This window comes from Eschrichtius robustus, chromosome 14 (assembly GCF_028021215.1).
Source record: "Eschrichtius robustus isolate mEscRob2 chromosome 14, mEscRob2.pri, whole genome shotgun sequence".
NCBI lineage: Eukaryota > Metazoa > Chordata > Mammalia > Artiodactyla > Eschrichtiidae > Eschrichtius > Eschrichtius robustus.
This window is the reverse complement of record NC_090837.1, coordinates 27189122-27209780: the sequence shown is the minus strand read 5'-3', so window position 1 is coordinate 27209780 and position 20659 is coordinate 27189122. Positions and strand designations below refer to the sequence as shown.

The 20659-nt window shown below is 56.1% G+C and overlaps 2 protein-coding genes across 2 annotated transcripts; one reads left to right on the top strand and one right to left on the bottom strand.

Annotated features, from left to right (window-relative positions):
- Positions 1–6853: 6853 nt before the first annotated feature.
- On the top strand, positions 6854–9758 carry SLC7A4 (solute carrier family 7 member 4). The gene is made up of 4 exons (XM_068563420.1): positions 6854–7850; positions 8263–8903; positions 9159–9267; positions 9371–9758. Exons 1-4 carry the CDS (start codon positions 6869–6871, stop codon positions 9541–9543), a joined length of 1905 nt encoding a protein of 634 aa, XP_068419521.1. The 5' UTR covers positions 6854–6868; the 3' UTR covers positions 9544–9758.
- Positions 9759–11958: 2200 nt separating this feature from the next.
- P2RX6 (purinergic receptor P2X 6) lies at positions 11959–20524 on the bottom strand. Its single transcript, XM_068562435.1, has 12 exons — positions 20385–20524; positions 19568–19718; positions 17796–17867; positions 14845–14920; positions 14561–14654; positions 14400–14480; positions 14181–14322; positions 13983–14008; positions 12522–12615; positions 12387–12452; positions 12131–12208; positions 11959–12042 (listed from the first exon to the last, which is right to left on the bottom strand). The coding sequence occupies exons 1-12, from the start codon at positions 20516–20518 to the stop codon at positions 11959–11961; spliced, it is 1098 nt and encodes a 365-aa protein (XP_068418536.1). The 5' UTR covers positions 20519–20524.
- Positions 20525–20659: the final 135 nt, after the last annotated feature.

The window sequence follows — 20659 nt, the reverse complement described above, 5'->3', positions numbered from 1 at the left end:
AGAATCCTCCTGCCAATGCAGGGGACACGGGTTCAAGCCCTGGTCCGGGAAGATCCCACATGACACGGAGCAACTAAGCCTGTGCACCAAAACTACTGAGCCTGCACTCTAGAGCCCGTGTGCCACAACTACTGAAGCCCCCGTGCCTAGAGCCTGTGCTCCGCAACAAGAGAAGCCACCGCAATGAGAAGACTGTACACCACAACGAAGAGTAGCCCCCGTTCGCCGCAACCAGAGAAAAGCCCGTGCGCAGCAATGAAGACCCAACATAGCCAAAAATAAAATAAATAAGTTAAAAAAAAAGAAAAGAAAACCAACAGCCCAATTAAAAATGGGCAAAAGATCTGAACAGACACCTCACCAAAGAAGATATACAAATGGCAAATAAGAATATCAAAGGATGTTCAACATCATATGTCCTTAGAGAATTGCAAATTAAAACAACAGTGAGAGGGCTTCCCTGGTGGCGCAGTGGTTGAGAATCTGCCTGCCAGTGCAGGGGACACGGGTTCGAGCCCTGGTCTGGGAAGATCCCACATGCCGCGGAGCAACTAGGCCCGTGAGCCACAACTACTGAGCCTGCGCGTCTGGAGCCTGTGCTCTGCAACAAAAGAGGCCGCGATAGTGCGAGGCCCGTGCACTGCGATGAAGAGTGACCCCCACTCGCCACAACTAGAGAAAGCCCTCGCACAGAAACGAAGACCCAACACAGCCAAAAATAAATAAATTAATTAATTAATTTAAAAAAACCAAAAAAAACAAAACAACAGTGAGATACCACAACACACCTATTAGAATGGCCAAAATCCAATACATTGACAACAACAAATGCTGGTGAGGATGTGGAGCAACAGGAACTCTCAGTCAGTGCTGGTGGGAACACAGAACATTCTGGTGGGCTACCTTGGAAGACAGTTTGGTGATTTTTCACAAAACTAAACATATTCTTATCATATGATTCAGTAATCACACTCCTTGGTATTCACCCAAAAGAGTTGAAAACTTACTTCTGCACAAAAACCTGCGCATGGATGTTTATAGCAGATTTATTCATACTTACCAAACTTGGAAGCAACCAAAATGTCCTTCAGGGGAATTCCCTGGTGGTCCAGTGGTTAGGACTCCACACTCTCACTGCCGAGGGCCTCAGTTCAACCCCTGGTTGGGGAACTAAAATCCCACAAGCCGCTCAGCACGGCCAAAAAAAAAAAAATGTCCTTCAGTAGGTGAATGGGTAAATAAACTGTTGTACATCCAGACAAGAAATATTAGCACTAAAAAGAAATGAGCTATCAAGCCATGAAAAGACATATGACCAAAAAAAAAAAAAAAAAAAGGACATAAGACAACCTTAAACTCATAAACTCGTATCTGAAAAGGTTACATACTGTATGATTCCAACTGCATGACATTCTGGAAAAGGCAAAACTGTGGAGCCAATAAAAAGATCAGTGGTTGCCAGAGGTTAGTGGGGAAGGAGGGATGAATAGGTGATGCACAGAGGATTTTTACAGTGCTGAAACAATTCTGCATGATACTGTAATGGTGTATATGTGTCATTATACATTCTTCAAAACCCATAGCATGTACGTGACCGAGAGTGAACCCTGATGTAAACTGTGGACTGGAGGTGATAATAATGTGTCAATGTAGGTTCATCGATTACACCCAGTGTACCAATCTGGCAGAGGATGTTGATAGTGGAGGAGGCTGTGCATGTGTAGGGGCGGGGGTATGTGGGAACTCCACCTTTTAATTTTCCTGCAAACTTAAAACTGCTCTAAAAAATAAAGTCTATTTTTTTAAATCAAAAGGCCATAAACTGGCCATAAATTTAAATTGGCTATAAATTTGTAAAAGTTAACTGGACGGGGCTTCCGTGGTGGCTCAGTGGTTAAGAATCCACCTGCCAATGCAGGGGACACGGGTTCGAGCCCTGGTCCGGGAAGATCCCACATGCCACAGAGCAACTAAGCCCGTGTGCCACAACTACTGAGCCTGTGCTCTAGAGCCCACAAGCCACAACTACTGAGCCTGGGTGCCACAACTACTGAAGCCTGCGTGCCTAGAGCCTGTGCTCTGCAATGAGAAGCCACCGCAATGAGAAGCCCGCGCACCGCAATAAAGACCCAATGCAGCCAAAAGTAAATAAAATAAATAAATTTATTTAAAAAAAAAGTTAACTGGACATATTTTTGGACTCTCAATCCTATTTCACTGATCTATATGTCTATCCTTATTTCAATAACACACTTTTTTTGTTTTAATATTTATTTATTTGGCTGCACCGGGTCTTAGTTGCAACACATGGGATCTCCATTGCTGCGTGCAGGATCTTCGTTGTGGCATGCGGGATCTTTTGGTCCCGGCGTGCAGAATCTTTAGTTGCGGCATGTGGGATCTAGTTCCGTGACCAGGGATCGAACCCAGGCCCCCTGCATTGGGAGTGCGGAGTCTTAGCCACTGGGCCACCAGGGAAGTCCCTGTAACACACTGTCTTGATTACTGTAGCTTTGTAGTCAGTTTAGAAATAAGGAAGTGTGAGTCCTCCAACTTTGTTCATTTTCAAAATTGTTTTGGCTATTCTGGGTCCCTTGCATCTCCATATGATCTTTAGGATCAGCTTGATAATTTCTGCAAAATAGGCAGTTGGGATCTTGATAGGGATTGCACTGAATATGCAGACCAATCTGGGGAATATACTGCCATCTTGACCATATGAAGTCTTCTAGTCCATGAACATGGGTTGTGTTTCCACTTGTTTAGGTCTTCTTTAATTTTTTTCAATGATGTTTAGCACATTTTCATGTACAAGTTTTGCATTTCTTTTGTTAAATTTGTTCTAAGTATGTTTAAAAATAAATTTATTATTTTTGATGCTATGTAAGCAGAATTGTTTTCTTAATTTCATTTCTGAATAGTTCATTGCTAGTGTATAGAAATGTAATTGATATTTATTTATTTATTTATTTATTTATTTATTTATTTATTTATGGCTGTGTTGAGTCTTTGCTGCTGTACGCGGGCTTTCTCTGGTTGCGGTGAGCGGGGGCTACTCTTTGTTGCAGTGCGCGGCTTCTCATTGCGGTGGCTTCTCTCATTGAGGAGCATGGGCTCTAGGCACGCAGGCTTCAGTAGTTGTGGCACGCAGGCTCAGTAGTTGTGGCTCGCGGGCTCTAGAGCACAGGCTCAGTGGTTGTGGCACACGGGCTTAGTTGCTCTGTGGCATGCGGGATCTTCCCAGACCAGGGATCGAACCCGTGTCTCCTGCATTGGCAGGCAGATTCTTAACCACTGTGCCACCAGGGAAGTCCCTGTAATTGATTTTTTTATATCAATCTTCAATCCTGTACCTTTGCTAAACTTGCTTATTAGTTGTAGTATTTGTGTGTGTGTGAATACTTTAGGATTTTCTATACATAGGGTCATGTCATCTGTGACTAGAGACAGTTTTCCTTCTTCCTATCTGGATTCCTTTTATTTCATTTTCTCACCAAATTGCCATGGCTAGAACCTCCAGTAAAATGTTGGATACAAGTGGTATTCAACATTCAATACAAGTGAGAGCGTACATCCTTATATTCCTGATGGGAAGGGGACTCTTTCAGTCTTTCACCATTAAGTATAGCAGCCGAAGGTTTTTCATAGATGGTCTTTATCAGGTTGAGGACAGTCCTTCGATTCCTAGTTTGTTGAATATTTTTTCTGTCTGTTGCGATGATCATGTGGTTTTCGTCCTTTATTAGTATGGTGTATTACATTGATTGATTTTATTTTATTTATTTATTTATTTATTTGGTTGCACCAGATCTTAGTTGAGGCTCCCGGGCTCCCTAGTTGTGGCATGCGAACTCTTAGTTGCGGCATGCATGTGGGATCTAGTTCCCTGACCAGGGATTGAACCCAGGCTCCCTGCATTGGGAGCACGGAGTCTTGTCCACTGTGCCACCAGGGAAGTCCCTACATTGATTGATTTTCATATGTTAAATCAATTTTGCATTCCTGGGATAAATCTCACTTGCTCCTTTTTTATACTTTCCTGGATTCGATTTGCTAGTATTTTGTTGATAAATTCTGTGTCTATATTCTCTCTCTCTCTCTCTGTTTTTTGACCGAGCCCGCAGCATGCGAAACCTTAGTTCCCCTACCAGGGATCGAACCCATGCCCCCTGCAGGAAGCACAGAGTCCTAACCACTGGATGGCCAGGGAATTCCCATCTATATTCTTTTTAATAAGTTTATTTATTTATTTTTATTTTTGGCTGTGTTGGGTCTTCGTTGCTGCTCACGGGCTTTCTCTAGTTGAGGCAAGCGGGGGCTACTCTTCGTGCAGTGTGCGGGCTTCTCATTGTCATAGCTTCTCTTGTTGCAGAGCATCGGCTCTAGAGCACACGCTCAGTAGTTATGGCACACGGGCTTATCTGCTCCGCGGCATGTGGGATCTTCCTGGGCCAGGGATCAAACCCATGTCCCCTGCATTGGCAGGTGGATTTTTAACCATCGTGCCACCAGGGAAGCTCCCCATCTATATTCTTAAGGGATATTGAGCTGTACTTTTCTTGTGATGTCTTTGTTGGGTTTGGTGTCAGGATAGTCCTGGCCTTGTAGAACGAGTTGGGAAGTGTTCCCTCCTTCTTCTTCCTTTACTTTTTGGTGCTTTATTTTCACTGCATTCTCCTGGTGCTCCTCTGTGTAACTGCCTTGCTCACAGGGGTCCCAGCCATACCCTTGGAAGTTTACAGTTCACTGCGTCAATTGTGCTTGGCGTCAAATATTCATTGGGTGTTAGTGCCTATGGTAAGAGTGTTTCTCTGGGTAGATACAAAGTCAGTGCCATGAAGCACTGCACACCACCTCTCAAGGGGTCATTGGTAAGGCCTCTCGGGACCTCCTGTTACAAAACTGCCCAACCCTCTTGGTTTGAAATGCATTTTTCTGGATTTTTGTGGAGGCATTTCAGAACAAGGAACAACTGCTCAGTTCTGTTGAGGCCACACGGGAGAAAAGCGAGGGGGACATCTTCCCTGCAGGAAGTGGGACCCCATCTGAAAAGCTCCTCAAGACGTTATCAGCCAAATAACAGAAGGAAGCAAGGGGGCTGGCTAAGGCAGAGTGCTCCAAGTGGCACCATCTTACCAGGGAGTCCACCATCCTGTCACGAGCCCACTGAACCAGATAGGTGGCAGATGCCCTTAAAATCCTATTCCACAAACCACATATAAACCTGAAAACACGTACAAAGTTCTGGGAGAAAAGGCTATCCATTTTGGTTTTGGTTTGCTTGGATGGATTGTCATCATTCTGCTGTGAACAAGTAAACACCCTGTCACACCCACCTTTTCATTTTCAAAGAAGTGGCAAGAGCAGGACAAAGACCCCTCAGTCCCAGGAATAAACATGCCTTGTCACGTGATGGGACGCGGGGACTGTCCATGATGTAGGGCCAGGCATGGTGTAGGTGCTCAGTACACCGTGCCTCTCACTGACATCCATGAGTGGGGGACTGCTGTGGGGTCCCCCAGGGTCCTCCTGGCCTGATGCAGGTGCTCCTTGGCTAGGAGGGGCCCGAGGGGCATCCTGGGCTAGAGGGCTGTGCGTTGTCTCCAGGAGACTGCTTCCTCTTTTGGAGACATTGTCTGGAACAAGAAGCTCAGAACAGCCAGCGTGCATTCTGCCAATTCACAGGACATTCCTAAGCCAAGCACTCTTTCGTCAATGTGTGAGGTGGCTCCCTGCCATCCCACTGTGCGGGGGAGGTCAGGACTGTCCAGGGCCACTCAGCCAGACCTCTACCCTCAGCTTATCAGGGCCTGCCTGACTCCTGCGCCCCCACACCCCCAGAGTTGGGGGTGGCTGGATGGTGCCCAGCGGGGTGGAGTGCACATGTGGGGAGGAGGGATCAAGGAGGGTGTCTGCCCCAGTGGAACGCGGGTGGGCTCCAGACCCCCACCCCCAGACCTGGACCTTAACCTGCACCTGGCTTCGAGGCCACTCTGGTGGCCTGGGCTTCCTTATCTGTGAAGCAGACACAGTGATAGGGCATCCCTAGGACCTGGTGAGTTAAGAGGGGGTGGGCTACTGGGTGTTTGTGACAGCGAGGTGGGGCCTGGTGCTGGGTCTGGCGCCCTGGGGGTTGGGGCGGGCTCTGTGCGCAGACCTCACCCGCAGGCGGGGCAGGCTCAGCGCGCAGAGCGGCAGCGGCAGCGGCAGCGGCGACAGTAGGTGGGTCGCAGAGTCCTGCGGAAACAGATTCAGGCCCAGGAGGAGGCGAAGGTTCAGGTACCTGGGGACAGGGTGAGGCGAAACTGGCTCCAGGGGCGGCGGCGGCATGTTGGGGCCGACAGTGCAGCGCCAAGCCCGGGGATCCGGCGCCACACCCAGGGCGCCCCGGCTCGCGTCAGGTGCGCTGTTCCTCCAGTCCGGCGGGGCGGGAAAGGGGGGAACCGCAATGTCTGGGGCCAGGTGGCCGCCTGGGCTACGCCCAGGGCTGCAGCTCCGCTCCTGTTCCGCGTCCTGGAGGCCTGGCCCAGCTCCCGGAAAGCCTCGGGTTTCCACCTCGCTCTGGGATCCCGGATCACGGAGGCTTGGCTCCCAGCCATGCTCCCTGGGGCTGCCCCCTCCTCACCCTCAGGGTCCACCCCCACCCCCACCAACAGGCCCAGATTCGGCTCCACCATGGAGTCCCTGAGGCAGAGAGGGCCTCCCACCCACCCCTGTCCCAGCCCTGCCCTCCAGCAAGCCAGTGTTAAGCACGCTCACTACCACTGGGTGGGATCAGAGGGAGGACGGAAGGCTGGGCAGCCTGTCACTCCCCTCTGGCCCTGGTAGGTGCCAGCAGCCGGCTTGGTGCTCCTCTCAGCTGCCTGCAATGGCTTCAGGACTGCCCAGCACTGCCGGCCTGGCGCGCTTCTGCCAGAAGCTGAAACGGCTGAAGCCGCTGGAGGAGGCCACCATGGAGACATCGCTGCAGCGCTGCCTGTCCGCACTGGACCTAACCCTGCTGGGAGTGGGGGCCATGGTGGGCTCAGGCCTCTATGTGCTCACCGGCACCGTGGCCAAGGAAATAACCGGCCCGGCCGTGATCGTGTCCTTCACTGTGGCCGCCGTGGCCTCCCTGCTGGCAGCCCTGTGTTACGCGGAGTTTGGGGCACGCGTACCCCGCACAGGCTCTGCCTACCTGTTCACCTACGTGTCCATGGGCGAGCTGTGGGCCTTCCTCATCGGCTGGAACCTGGTGCTCGAGTACGTCATAGCTGGTGCTGCTGTGGCCCGCGCCTGGAGCGGCTACCTGGACGCCATGCTCGACCACCACATCCGCAACTTCACCGAGGCCCATGTGGGCATCTGGCAGGTGCCCCTCCTGGCCAGATATCCTGACTTCCTGGCTGCCGGCATCCTACTTTTGGCCTCCACCTTCGTCTCCTGCGGAGCCCGTGTCTCCTCCTGGCTCAACCACACCTTATCTGCCATCAGCATGGTCGTCATCCTCTTCATCATCATCCTGGGGTTCGTCCTCGCCCGCTCACACAACTGGGGCAAGGAGGAGGGCGGCTTTGCGCCCTTCGGCTTCTCCGGTATCATGTCCGGCACCGCGACCTGCTTCTACGCCTTCGTGGGCTTTGACGTCATTGCCGCCTCTAGTGAGGAGGCCCGGAACCCGAAGCGAGCTGTGCCCCTGGCCATTGCCATGTCGCTTGGCCTCGCGGCCAGCGCCTACATCCTTGTCTCCACTGTGCTCACCCTCATGGTGCCCTGGCACAGCCTGGACCCTAATTCAGCGCTCGCTGATGCCTTCTACCAGCGGGGCTACAGCTGGGCTGGCTACCTCGTGGCGACTGGCTCCATCTGTGGTAAGTGGGGTCCTGCCCTGGCCTCCCGGGGAACACATTTCCAGCTGGGCCTCAGTTTTACCAGTTGTATAATGGACGTGGGAAAGGGCTAATTATTAGACTCCACCCAGGCTTGTTAGCAGAGACCTACTCACCCCGCTCCCCATTGTACATGGTATGTCGGTCTGGGCGTTTGCTTCTGTGTTCTTTCTTGGACAGAGGTACTCAGCCTTCACCAGATTCCCCAATGGCCTGTGACCTAAACTGAGGTGTCCCACTCCTGGGTTGGGGGAGTGACAATCCTGCACCCCACAGGCACTCAGGCTCACTCTGAGAACCCAGACAGACTCATGCGCATGCTCCCAAGGTGCCCCAGCCATGGCCCCTGGGGTGCCTATGTGCCGTGCTGACCAGCCCCCGCCCTCTGCTGCAGCCATGACCACTGTCCTGCTCAACGGTCTCTTCTGCCTTCCCCGCATCATCTACGCCATGGCCGCCGATGGGCTCTTCTTCCAGGCATTTGCCTACGTGCACCCCCGGACACAGGTGCCTCTGGTAGGCATCCTGGTGTTCGGGGTTCTCACGGCTTTGGTGGCGCTGCTGCTGGACCTCGAGGCATTGGTCCAGTTCCTGTCCATCGGCACACTGCTGGCCTACAGCTTCGTGGCCATCAGCATTATCGTGCTGCGATTCCAGAAGGCCCCTCTGTCCAGTTCCCCAAGCCCAGCCAGCCCCCGCCCTGCGGCCAAGGAGTACAACTCCTTCTCAGACCACATAGAGCTGGTGGGCACCGAGCAGGTTCCAGCCCCCGAGCCTGGGCAGCTGCGGCCAGCCCTGAGGCCCTACTTGGGCTTCCTGGATAGGTGCAGCCCTGGAGTGGCCGTGGCTTCAGCGATCTGCGTCCTGGTGGCCTCAGCCATCACCCTGGGCTGCGTGCTGATCTTCGGGGACTCAGCCCTGCACCTCCCTCGCTGGGGCTACATCCTGCTGCTTCTGCTCTGCGGCATCATGTTTCTGCTCAGTCTCCTTGTCCTGGGGGCCCACCAGCAGCAACGCCAGCAGGACACCTTCCAGGTACCTCCCTCCACTCCCAACACCCACTTGCTGTCAGCCCACCAGCTCCCTTCTCCCCCGCATCCTCCGCTGCAGCAAGATGACCACAGCTCACAGGCTGGGGAGGCAGCATGCACATCCACCTGTGTCCGCGAGCGGGCCCTGGTCTCCAGAATCTCCAGAGGCAGAGAAAGGCTCTGAGGCCTCTAGAGCAGTTGGGCCCTGGGCCAGCAGCCTCCCCTGCAGCCCAACCCAGCCCTACCCTTGCCCCTTCAGATCCCCATGGTGCCCCTGATTCCAGCCCTGAGCATTCTCCTCAACATCTGCCTCATGCTGAAGCTGAGCTACCTGACCTGGGTGCGCTTCTCCATCTGGCTGCTGATCGGTGAGTGGGGAGCCAGGCTGGTGTCCTGGGCCGGCTGCAGAAGGAGGGTGAGGAGGGCGAGCAGGGCTGGGACCTGCCGTTCATGCTCGTACCACCCCTGCAGGACTCTTGGTATATTTCGGCTACGGCATCTGGCACAGCAAGGAGAACCAGCGGGAGCTGCCGGGGGTGACCATCACACGCTATGTGGTTTTCCCTAGCGGCAGCCTGGAGGAGACAGTGCAGGTCGTGCAGCCCCCCAGCCAGGCGCCAGCCCAGGAGCCCAGCAGTCCATGAGAGCTGCCTGCCCTCCATCCAAGGCAGCTCCGGTTTGCGGGCCTGCCCATGCTAGGGGGTCCTTTGGACTGTAGTTCAGGGGCCGAGCTTCGAGTCTTTGGAGCCGGTGTGGCCAGCGCTGGTGTGGTGGACTCTTTGCGCAGTGCCTTCCAGTTTATGACCAACTCCAGGAACCTGGGCAGGTGGGGTAGGACGGGTGGGGAAGAAGCCCCAGCCTCAGGGATCCATGATAATAACTGTTTAGCCAGCCATGTGGCCTGTGTTGTGTCCATTGTTCTTTATGGCACTGAGTCCTCACCTGTCCCCAGGAACCACGCGATTGTCCCCAGTGCAAAGCAAAGGTGCAGAAGTTCTGCAAGGGGGAGATGCCAGCCCTGGGACAGCCCTGAGTCGAGGACACTCAGGCCAGTGCCCTCTGCCCTGCTCAGAAGGCGCTATACATACACCCATATGCACCAGGTACAGAGGGGCAGTGTCAGGTTCCCCTCCTCTGGAGGATGGGTACAGACAGAAGTGCCCGGGCCCCAAGGAGGCCACCTAGAAAGGGCAGCAGAGTTCGGGGTCCCTGTGGTTTCTCCAGAGCATGGCATGTGCCTGAGGCCTGCCTGGGGAGGCAGAGGCACACCCACACAGGCACACACACAGCTTCAAGCACATATCCACATGCCTGCGCGGCTACGCTGGGGTGCGCACTGTGTGCAGACTGAGGCAGCATCTGTTTCCAAGCTCATACCCTGGTGCTGCTCTCCAGCTGCCCCAGGGGATGGGTGCGCAAGAGCCTGAACCTGCCCCAAGTGCCTTCCAGCCCCCCTGGTCCTTGGGGTGGGGTCCCCAGGCACACCCTGCACTGCCCACTGGTCTCCCAGGTGGTGCTGCGCCCACCACAGGCACCACTAGCTCCTGTCTCTGCCTGTAAGAAGCACGCAGTAAGCTGCTGTCGACAGGCTTTACTCCCGGACCCTGAAGCCATACATCAGCTTTCTTTGGGCCCCGTACATGGGACCCCGCCCCGGTAAAGACCTCAGGGCCATGTTCTCTCACCCTGACCTTTGTGGCCTGCCTCCCCAGGGACACTGCTCTGGGGATTGAGAGGCAGCAGGGACCCCAAGGCTTTGCTGAGGCTCCAGATGCCAGATGGTTCCAGATGCTAGCCCAGACTGAACCCCAACACTGCCTTCCCCAGCTGGCCCATGTCATTGCCCCGGCAAGCGGCCAGCATGCCTGGTCACCGGGCCCCGTGAGAAAGCAGCCCCTCGCCTCCCAGGTGGGCACTCCCAAACCCCTGCCGCTGCCCTGGAGCCAAGACAGGGTCAGACCCCTGCAGCCAGTACCTCCCTCCCAGCTGTAGGCTCCCTGCTGCATGGGGAGTTCTCCAGCGGGCAGGACTCAGACCCTGTGAGGATGTCACAGCCAGATCCAGGCCAGCCTGCCGGGGCCTCTGGAATTTGTTTGGGGCATTCCTCCTGGCCACTGGGCTCCACTCGAAGCGAAGGACAGGGCCTCATTCGAGCAGTTGCCTTGGGCTGGTTCTTAGGTGTGTGACCTTGGGTAGCAGTGAATTCCAGATATACATTCTCCCCACCCCCACAAGTTCCAGGAGGTTGGGCTGGGTGTCACCAAGGAGCACACAGACGGTCCCAAAGGACCCAGTGACCACCAGCTCAGCTTCTCCATCCTCTTCTCCCAATCCCAGCCCTCCACAGTCTGAGGGCCACCACTGGGAAGGGCTGGTGCATGCGCCATTGCTGGGTCCTAGTGGGTTGGGTCATCTGCCTGCCCCAGTATGAATTCCATGGATGACTCCCCAAACTGGGTGGGGACGAGCCCCAGGCACCCAGCACCAGAGCAGCAGAGACAGCCCTCTTGTCAGACCTCTTTCTACCCTGCTCTAGACTATGGCAGCACAGACCCTGGAACAGCGCTGAGAGGGTGCGGGCTCTACCTACAATGGGGGTGCTGCCGGGGGAGAGGGCTGGAGTCTGCACAGCCAGTGGAGGGTCTGTGCTGACCACTGGTGAGTGGCCGCTGCTGGAAGCCCTGGTGACAGAGCTGGGAGAGAGTTCTCCAGACACAGCTGGAGCCCTTGTGACCAGCGCCCTGGGACATGTTCCGCTGCAGGTCTCTGTGCAATAGCGGCTTTTGCTGCTCCCTGGGCAGCACCCTGCCGAGGCCAGAGTCAGGGTAGGGACAGTGTGCCTGGGAGTTTAAGGATGGAATTCTCCCACTCCCTGCCCTGGTCCTGCTGGGGCTCCATCCATGAGGTTCCCAAGGCGAGGCCCCTCCCTTCCCAGCCCCGACCCCCGACAGCAGGGAACAGGCCTCAGGAATGGGCCAGCAAGCGGGGGCCAGGGCCAAGGCTTTGGTGTCCAGCTCCTGGTAGCAGCCCTGGCCGTTGGTACAGGCGCTGGGCCCCCTCTAAGGAGCCTGGGCAGCCAGGTGCAGGGGTGCAGATGCCGGTTTTGTCTGCTCAGGGCTGGCAGTCACCTTTGGAGCTTTTGCCTGCAGATGAGGACAGCAGGTCAGGACTCAGGCCGACGTTCCCCAGAAGTGTAGCAGAGCCCAGGGGCCAGGCAGGCCGGCAGCTTACCTCCTCATACTTGGTCCTCCAGTAGAAATGAGCTTCTCCATCCACGTACAACAGCAGCAAGTCACAGAGGAAGGTGATCTGGGAGAGACAGGACTGACCTGTGTCCCGGCCCCCAACCCGCCCTCCCGCCACCTCCCCAGACCTCCCCAGACCTCCCCGCAACTAGACCTAACATCACGGGGCTCGGCTGTGCCATTGGATGGGCCTGGGCCCATGTTCACCGAAGCCAGAGGGAGCCCACTTTAGCCAGACTCACCACGCCCAGCCAAGCTGCTCCTGTGCCCAGAGTGATGAATGTGGGGATGAGCCCGAACTTCCCTGCCTGAGAGACCTGGGTGAGCCTCTAAGCCGTGCCTGTCACCCCCCCACCCACCCTCCCCTGCCCACCTACCCGCCCAGTGACGAGGATGTCAAAACGGATCCCGTAGAGCTTTAGCAGACTCCGGGCCTCCACACCCGAGGCCTCCCACCAGTGAGTGGCCGTCCTGGGGGCAGGAGAGAGTCTGGTGGCCTGTTCTGCCTGCTTCCCGGCCAGGCTGGCCCTCCCAGGCCTCCATCTTACTCACCCACTGACTCCACAAACCCCCAGCCCTAACCTGAGTCCTGGGTTGTTTGCTGAGGATACAGGGAAAGAGCAAGCAGGACCCGCCTCTCAGGAGCTCCCTGCCTGCTGAGGGGATGGGGCAGAGAGGTCTCTAAATAGACACCTGCAGTTGGGGCGGGGGGAGCTGGGGGGCAGGCCCAGGGCTGTGAGGGTCCAGAGGGGGGAGCTCACTCTCCCCTGAGAACCAGGGAAGGCTTTCTGCAGTGGGGGACACACAGGTTGGTTTTCCAGGGATCAGGAAGGAGTTCTAGACAAAGCAGCACCAGCGAGAGCACAGAGCTAAGGGGAGCACAGCATGGGTGGGGGCCAGCCAGCTCCACATAGCTGCAAAGGGCAGGGGAGGTCAGTGAAACCAGTCCAGGCAAGGTCCGCTCGTGTGTGTTTGTGCGCGAGCGCACACGCGCGTGTGCTCGCGTGTGTGTGCATGCAAGTGACGAGGGGACATGAGGTGGCAGAAAGATAGGATCCCACTGGGCAGCAGCAGGGGAAGGTCTGCTTGGGAGACTCAAAGGCATGAGAATAAATGCAATGCAAGTTCCTTGAGTACACCCTGGATTGGAAAATAAAAAGATTTCGGACTATTATTGGCACAATTGGGGAAATTTAAATATTAGATTCATTCTGCCAATGTTAAATTTCTTGAATGTGACAACAGGACAGTGGTCACTTGGGAAAGGTCCTTATTCTCAGGACACCCTGGGGAGGGGTGAGTGTCTGCCGGACATCTGCTCGTTACTTTCAAACGGTTTGGTTAGAAATCTATCTAAATATATCCAGCTCAGTCTAGAGAGGAGAGAGAAAGCAAACGTGTCAAAATGGTAAAAAAAAAACAAAAAAAAAAACCCTGGTGAACCCAGATGACAGCTATATGGGTGTTCACGGTACTAATCTTTGAACTTTTTTATAGATTTTTGTAAATTTTTTTATAAAACCTTAAGGGAAAAGTAAAACAGAAAGCCCCCTGTGCAGTGGAGGGAGGTGCTGGAGGCAGGATGGGGGAGGAGGGGCTGGGGGAGGGGTCCCAGCAGCAGCAGGGGGTGCGGGCTGGAGGGGGTAGGGCTCAGGAGGGAGGCTGGATGGAACCTGTGTTGGGGTCGTGGAGCTGAGACCACCTCCTCCTTCCCTTGGGCCCCCCTCCCACACACAGCGGGCATCCAGAGTTCTGGGAGGGGTGGTCTGCCCTGGCCGCCACAGGAGGACAGGCAGACGAGAACCTGGCTCGGAGCAGGTGGGCAGTGGGGGCCGCACCTGAAGTTGTAGGTCCACTCCTGCAGCTGGAAAGAGTAGTGGGGCCAGCAGTCAGAGCCCCTGGAGTCCAGGTCGCAGTTCCAGTGGACGTGGACGCCCATGGCACCGCCCTGCACACAGCACAGCACTGCTCCACCGGCTTGGGGCCCAGGGCCCTCTCCCAGCCCTCCCAGAACCCTGCCCCCTCCACAGACCCACCAGCAGCGCCAGGTCCTCAAAGACCCCTCCAGCTGCGGCCACGAGGTCCCCGATACGGAACACAGGGCAGGAGGGGCTGGAGCGCGGGTCGTAGCGGCAGCGCTTGAAATATGTTCGGTCCTGGGTGTCCAAGGCATTGGACCTGAGAGGGGCGGGCAGGGGTCAGGCCAGGCAGGGGACACGGAGGGTCTTCGGCCAGCCAGGACCCCCCCACCTTACTTGGAGAAGTTAAACTTGCTGAAGGTGACGGTGTTTTTGATGAACAGCGTGAAGTTCTCGGCCTGGACCAGCAGGGGCTTCCTGCGGGGCGGGGTGGGGGGGAGGTGAGTGGCAGGCTCTGTGGTCCTGGGGCAGGGCTGGAGGATGGGGGGGAGACTTACACGGGCACAGCACCACTCTCCACTGGGCACCAGCCCCGGATCTCACAGGTCCTGTGGGTCCCGTTGAACACTACGCACTGGCCCGTTTTTATGCCTTGAAAATGCAAGACAAACTCCAGGCCCTCAAATCTCCATGGGGCCTGGGGAGGGGTGGGGAGGGGGCCGTTGACAGAGAGACACAGAGGCACCACGTGCACTGGTGAGCCACCCAGGGTCCCACCAGGCCCCCGGAGCCCCCACTCCAGTGGAAGCACTGCAAGGTGGGGGTTGGGGGGGCCGGTTACCGTGGCTGTGGGTCCCTGTCTCCCCTTCAGGACAGTCCTGGTCGGCCCAGCAGCTAGCCAGCGGGATGGAGGGGTGCTAGGGGTGAGAGAGCAGACTTGCCAAGGGATGCCTCCTCTGTGACCTGCCCTGCAGTCCACAGGGACACGCCCCTCCCTGCCTTAGCCCCTCAGGGATCCCTGAGTTTGGGGGCACAAGAGAAAGCTGGAGGGTGCAAATGAAAGGGGGGGGCGAACAGCCCCGGCTGGGTAGGGGTGCGATTGCTGTATTCCAAGGCCGAGCAAGACTCCTGCCCTGCTACTTCTGCAGGGGGCAGAAGTGGTTCATCCAGGGGGACTTCCCTGGTGGCGCAGTGGATAAGACTCTGCGCTCCCAATGCAGGGGGCCCAGGTTCAATCCCTGGTCAGGGAACTAGATCCCACATGCCGCAACTAAGAGTTGGAATGTCTCAACTAAGGAGCTGGCGAGCCGCAACTAAGGAGACCGCCTGCCGTAACTAAGACCCCACACAACCAAATAAATAAATATTAAAAAAAAAAAGAAGTGGTTCATCCAGGCCCAGCTCCTCTGGTCCAATTCAGAGGACAGAACAGGGAAGATGACAGGACGGTGGGGAAGGTGAGTTCATGCCCAGGCGGAGGCGCTGGGGGCCGACCAAGGGGGCGGCCCTGGTGGGAGGGGCCTGGGAAGTACACAGGCTCCTCTCTTTCCTGCTGGTTCTTCTGTAAAACAGGGACATAGGTGCCTGCACACAGCGACAGAGTTCTGGGGATCAGCCAAGAGGGGAAGGTGGTGAGCTTTCCGGGGGTCCCAGGCCCCGAAAGGAAGGCACAGCCTCACGGACGCAGTTCTGTAGTTCTGTCCCGGCTGAGGCTTGATGCTGCTGCCCAGGGCACCCAGTTCAGGGGCAGCAGGGGGGACACAGCATCCGGTGGTAAGAAGGGCTCAGGGGCTCTGAGCAAATGTGATTAGAGGGCAGAGGACAGTGTGGAGCCACCTGCTCTGCCTTGCTGTCCCTACCTGCGTCCTGAATCTGCCCCTCTTCTCCACCCTGGCTGGGCCACCATCTCCTTTGTCCAGACCCCATGGTGACCAACATGGGTCCCCATCTCAGCCTCATCCTCCTCCATCCAGCAGCCCAAATCGTCCCTCCCAAGGCACAGAAGATGAAGCGCCCCTCCCCTGAGCCCCTCTGCGCCCCCCATGCTCCTGTGATCAAGCTCAGCTCCACAGCAGGGCTCTTGGGGCCCTGATATCTTGGGCTCCACCCTTCCCACTCCAGTCCAAATAGAGGCTCCAACCCCACTGAGCAGCAGGTGACCCCAGAGGTGCCTCAACCCATACAGCAGGGGCCTTTGCCCACGCAGCCCCCTCTGCCTGGACAGCCTCAAGATCCTGACTGAGCCTCTGAGTCCAGTGGGAAACCCTTCCTGAGGCCCTGGGCTGGCAGAGGAGGCGCCTCCCTGGGGCTCCCAGCTGCAGCCTCTGCCCCTGTCACAGGACCTGGCATTGTGGCTGGGCCGTCTGTGCAGAAGCTCCTTGGCGTATGCGGGCTGGACTTCTGCAGCCCCGGGGGAGGCTCAGCAGGTTTCTGAAGCTCTAACACTACAGGAAGCACAGTAGGTGTGCTGGGAGGGACCAGACGACCAGGACCCTCAGAGGAGCTGCTCTCAGGAAGCCGGGTGGTCAGATCTGGTGGTCAGTTTCATGGGACAAGCCAGAAGCCGGGACACAGGGCAAAGAGGAATCCCATGGATTCCAGAAAATGCAGAACCATGGCCCCAGAAAAATTTCAGGACAGTCCACACACTGAACAATAAATAGGCGTCGTCTGAGCATTTGGAAAGGGAAGGACATCGTGCGTTTGCCCAGTGCACACACATCACCTCCTCTGAGGATGGGGCCGACCAGGGACATGTGACATCCCCAGCAACTGTGGTGGGACCAACAACCAGGACTTAGGGGCAGGGACCACACAGTTACTCTCCAGCCCAGCAAGCGATTAACTTTTAGCCTCGATTAAAGAAAGATGTCACCATGGAGGTAGGCTTCCAAGGCTATGTCCTGGTTCCTGACTGTTCAAACAAAATCCACAGCTAGGAAACTGTACACTTAAAAATGGTTAAGATGGTAAATTCTATGTTACATGTATGTTATCACAATTTTAAAAATTGGAAAAAAATCCACAGCTGGAGAGAAGAGTCAGTGGGCTCTGTGACAGAGGCTGGATCCCTGGGACATCCCTAGGCAAGGGGAAAAGGTGAGATTTCAGGGGGAGGATCTGCATTTCTGGATAAGAAATGGATCTGAAGATGGCAGGAGACGGGCTTGACCACAGTTGTAGTGAAAAGTACCCAGAGACCATAAGGGACACTGAGCACAGCATAAGCAGGAGTGTGTTGTTTGTGCACAAAAATGGAAGCTGCCCCAGCACACGTTAATAGAGGCTGTGCGTAGAAAAGGGCTTGCCTGGTTTGTTTTTCTTGGGGGGGCTGCACTGGGTCTTCGTTGCTGCGTGCTGGCTTTCTCTAGTTGTGTCGCGCGGGGGCTACTCTTCATTGTGGGGCGCGGGCTTCTCATTGTGGTGGCTTCTCTTGTTGCAGAGCATGGACTCTAGGCAAGTGGGCTTCAGCAGTTGTGGTGCGTGGGCTCAGTAGTTGTGGCGCAGGGACTTAGTTGCTCCACAGCATGTGGGACCAAGGATCGAACCCGTGTCCCCTGCATTGGCAGGTGGATACTTAACCACTGCACCACCAGGGAAGTCCCCCAGCTTGCCTCTTGCTATTATAAGAGCCCACCTGAGCACTGTGCCCCGTTCTGGGTGTTACCCTGACAACCTCCAGAGTGCCCAGAGGTGGGATCAGGATGGGGAGGGGCCTGGACACCTCACGGGGGACAGCAGCAAGAGATTCTGAAACTAGGGACCCGCTGGGAAGCCCTCAGGCAGCCTTACCTCTGGGCATCTGCCCTGAACTTGTTCTGGCGTCACAAGGAAATTGGTCACCAAGAAGAACACGTTTTCTCCCTAGAAGACAAGTGTCAGGGTTGGTCTCTGCTCCCTGCTCCCATCGGGAGATGCCAGAAGCCGGCAGCTTGGCTTGTGCGGGAAGGGGCCCTGGCCCCATCGGGTCATCAGCCCTGAGCCCCAGGAAAACGCTCTCCAGTGAGGCAAGGGAGGCAGAGATGGGAGGTTGGCTGGGCTGCTGGCCATTTCTGAGCCCATGTTTGCCTCTCACGTTCACTTAGTTGCTCAACCAGAATTTTCCAAGAGCCTCCTGCTTCCAGGCACTGAAGATCCAGGCTAGTGGGGAGGTGTGCCCCTCACTGCAGGCATGGCCAGGGGCCAGGGGAGCCGGACGTAAGCTCTGTCTGGACAAAAGATGACTGGCACCTGTGTGCTGCACACGAGAGCTCAGCGGGTGTGGGGGATGCATGCCCAGGAAGGGGAGACGAGGGCTGGGCAGAGGCAGAGGCAGTGGGCGTGGTGGTGGTCAGGATCTAGAGGGGCTTGGTGGCCACCATCATGAAAGGAAGCTTCCTAAGGGTCAAAGGTAAGGGCTGGCAGGCTCAGCCTGGCTGCCGCACGGGGACCCACCAGAAGACCTCAGCCATCCAGGGATGGCGTGAGCAGTCGTGAAAGCTGTTAAGAAATGGAATGAACAGGAGGGAGGGACGGTAAGGCATCCAGCAGGTCCAGCCTCGGCACTGGTGGATGTCATTGGATGACAAAAGGCCACACTGGGAGAGGGAGATGATTTCTCTTTGGATGTGGCGGGTGTGCACCCAGGAGGCAGCTGTGCTCAGGGCAGGTGGTCACCGGAGTTAGAATTTGCGCATCAGCAGGACAGAGGAGGAAACTGAGGTTGTGGACAATCGGGTAGAAGGATAAGTTGCCGGAAATGCAGCATGGGAGGGGCAGAGGAGGAGCACTCGACAGCAGTATTCCAGGTCAGAGAGGAGGCGTCCAGGAAGCTCCAGGTCCTGGCACCCTGCACCCCTCCCACCCCACCCTCAAGCTCAAACCTTGAGCTCCTAGACACTCCTCTCCTTTCCAGATGCAGACTTTTAATTTATTTTTTTCTGTTCCATTATGGTTTATTACAGGATACTGAATACAGTTCCCTGTGCTATACAGTAGGACCTTGTTGTTTATCCATCCTGTATATAATAGTTTGCATCTGCTAATTCCAAACTCCCAATCCATCCCTCCCCCACTACCTTCCCCCTTGGCAACCACAAGTCTGTTCTCTATGTCTGTGAGTCTGTTTCTGTTTCATAGATAAGTTCATCTGTGTCATACTTTAGATTCCATACATAAGTGGTATCATATGGTATTTGTCTGTCTCTGCCTGACTTACTTCACTTAGTATGATCCTCTTTAGGTCCATCCATGTACCTGCAAATGGCATTATTTCATTCTTTTTTATGGCTGAGAAATATCCCATTGTATACATGTACCACATCTTCTTTATCTATTCCAGATGCAGACTTTGTAAATGCATCCCTCTGGCCTGGCTTCCCGACACATTGCCTCCTCCACACGGAAACCTCTTACGCATCCCTGAAAGCCTTGTCCAGACACCACTCCTCTGTAAGGCCCTTCCCGAGCGTGGCCCTCTGACAGCATCAGCACCCCCTCTGGCATCACATGCCTCTCTCGCACACACTTGGTGCAGGGGTGGTATCAGAGGTGCCAGTACCTGGCAGCAGCACCAAGTCACCCACCTGTGGCGGCTTCACGAAGTCAGCCACATCCCACAGCCGGTTCCCCAGCTCCTTGATCTGGGTTACAGAAACCCCTTTGAGTTTGGTGATGACAGAAATCTGGGGGTCCAGGTCCTGCTCCTGGTAGCCTTTTTTGGCGAGGAGGGCCCACCTGAGGAGGCAACAGGCGGTATGGTATGTCCCCGGCACACGGCAGATCTGGGACCACCTGCTCAGTCTCTCCCCCCATACCCTCCAGGCTCCCAGGCCAGCATTCGGGGGCCCCACCTCCTCCCCACCTCATTTCCCACACCAAACACCCTGCACAGGCCAGAGGCTCCGGCCATGCATAGGAGAGCCAGTACCCTCACCAGGCACCCATGGGCTTGGAGATGCCCACCACCACCTCCTTCATCAGCCAATCCCCTCCCCCTGCCCCGCCTAGATCCAGCTTCCTCTTTAAAGACTACCCCGACCCAGCTTAAACTGGTGGTCTCTACTGGGGGCCTTAGTGCTTCAGCTCTCACAAGTGTCAGGGACTACCTCCTGCCGGCCAGGGGCCTCCTGCGCAGGGATGGGGGCCCATCCTGCTCTGTGCCCAAGCCCAACATGGGGCTGGGAACAAGGCACAGGAAAGGATGCAGGTGGGCACCCAAGCACACAACCTGCTCTTACACCCCACTGGCCTCTAGACAGATGGAGAGCCTTCCTTCTGCCCACCTCCTGCCCTGCTCCACGACCACCAGCCCAGCCCCTGAAGAGTCAGACCCTCACCCCTCAGCCCAGCAGGACCAGCCGTGATCCCTCCGGCTAGCACGCCCAGGAGCCGTTCTCTTACCCCACCACGTAGACCATGACCCCCAGCTGCAGCAACCTCTGCAAGGCGCCCACACGCCAGTTCCGGGTCTTCACGTACTTTTCCGTTTTGTAATCCAGAAGCCCCCAGCCCACCACGGCCCCTGGGGAGCCCATGCTCCCAGATCCTGTCGGCGGCTGGGGCGCGTGAGTCAGCACAGCAACTGCAGCCACAGCTGAACGGGAGGTAAAGCAGGCGCCAAGCCGGGCCAGGCCAGCAGCTATTAAAGGGACACTCTGGACAGGATTCAGCCTCCA

Bases quoted from the DNA above. Each gene is read 5' to 3' on its own strand.
- SLC7A4 (XM_068563420.1), top strand. From the start codon at position 6,869: ATGGCTTCAGGACTGCCCAGCACTGCCGGCCTGGCGCGCTTCTGCCAG. The intron at 7,851-8,262 runs GTAAGTGGGGTC...CCTCTGCTGCAG, and splicing joins GGCGACTGGCTCCATCTGTG to CCATGACCACTGTCCTGCTC. The intron at 9,268-9,370 runs GTGAGTGGGGAG...CCACCCCTGCAG, and splicing joins CTCCATCTGGCTGCTGATCG to GACTCTTGGTATATTTCGGC.
- P2RX6 (XM_068562435.1), bottom strand. From the start codon at position 20,518: ATGGGCTCCCCAGGGGCCGTGGTGGGCTGGGGGCTTCTGGATTACAAA. The intron at 14,655-14,844 runs GTAACCGGCCCC...TGCATTTTCAAG, and splicing joins GACAGGGACCCACAGCCACG to GCATAAAAACGGGCCAGTGC. The intron at 12,043-12,130 runs GTAAGCTGCCGG...CCTCATCTGCAG, and splicing joins GGAGGACCAAGTATGAGGAG to GCAAAAGCTCCAAAGGTGAC.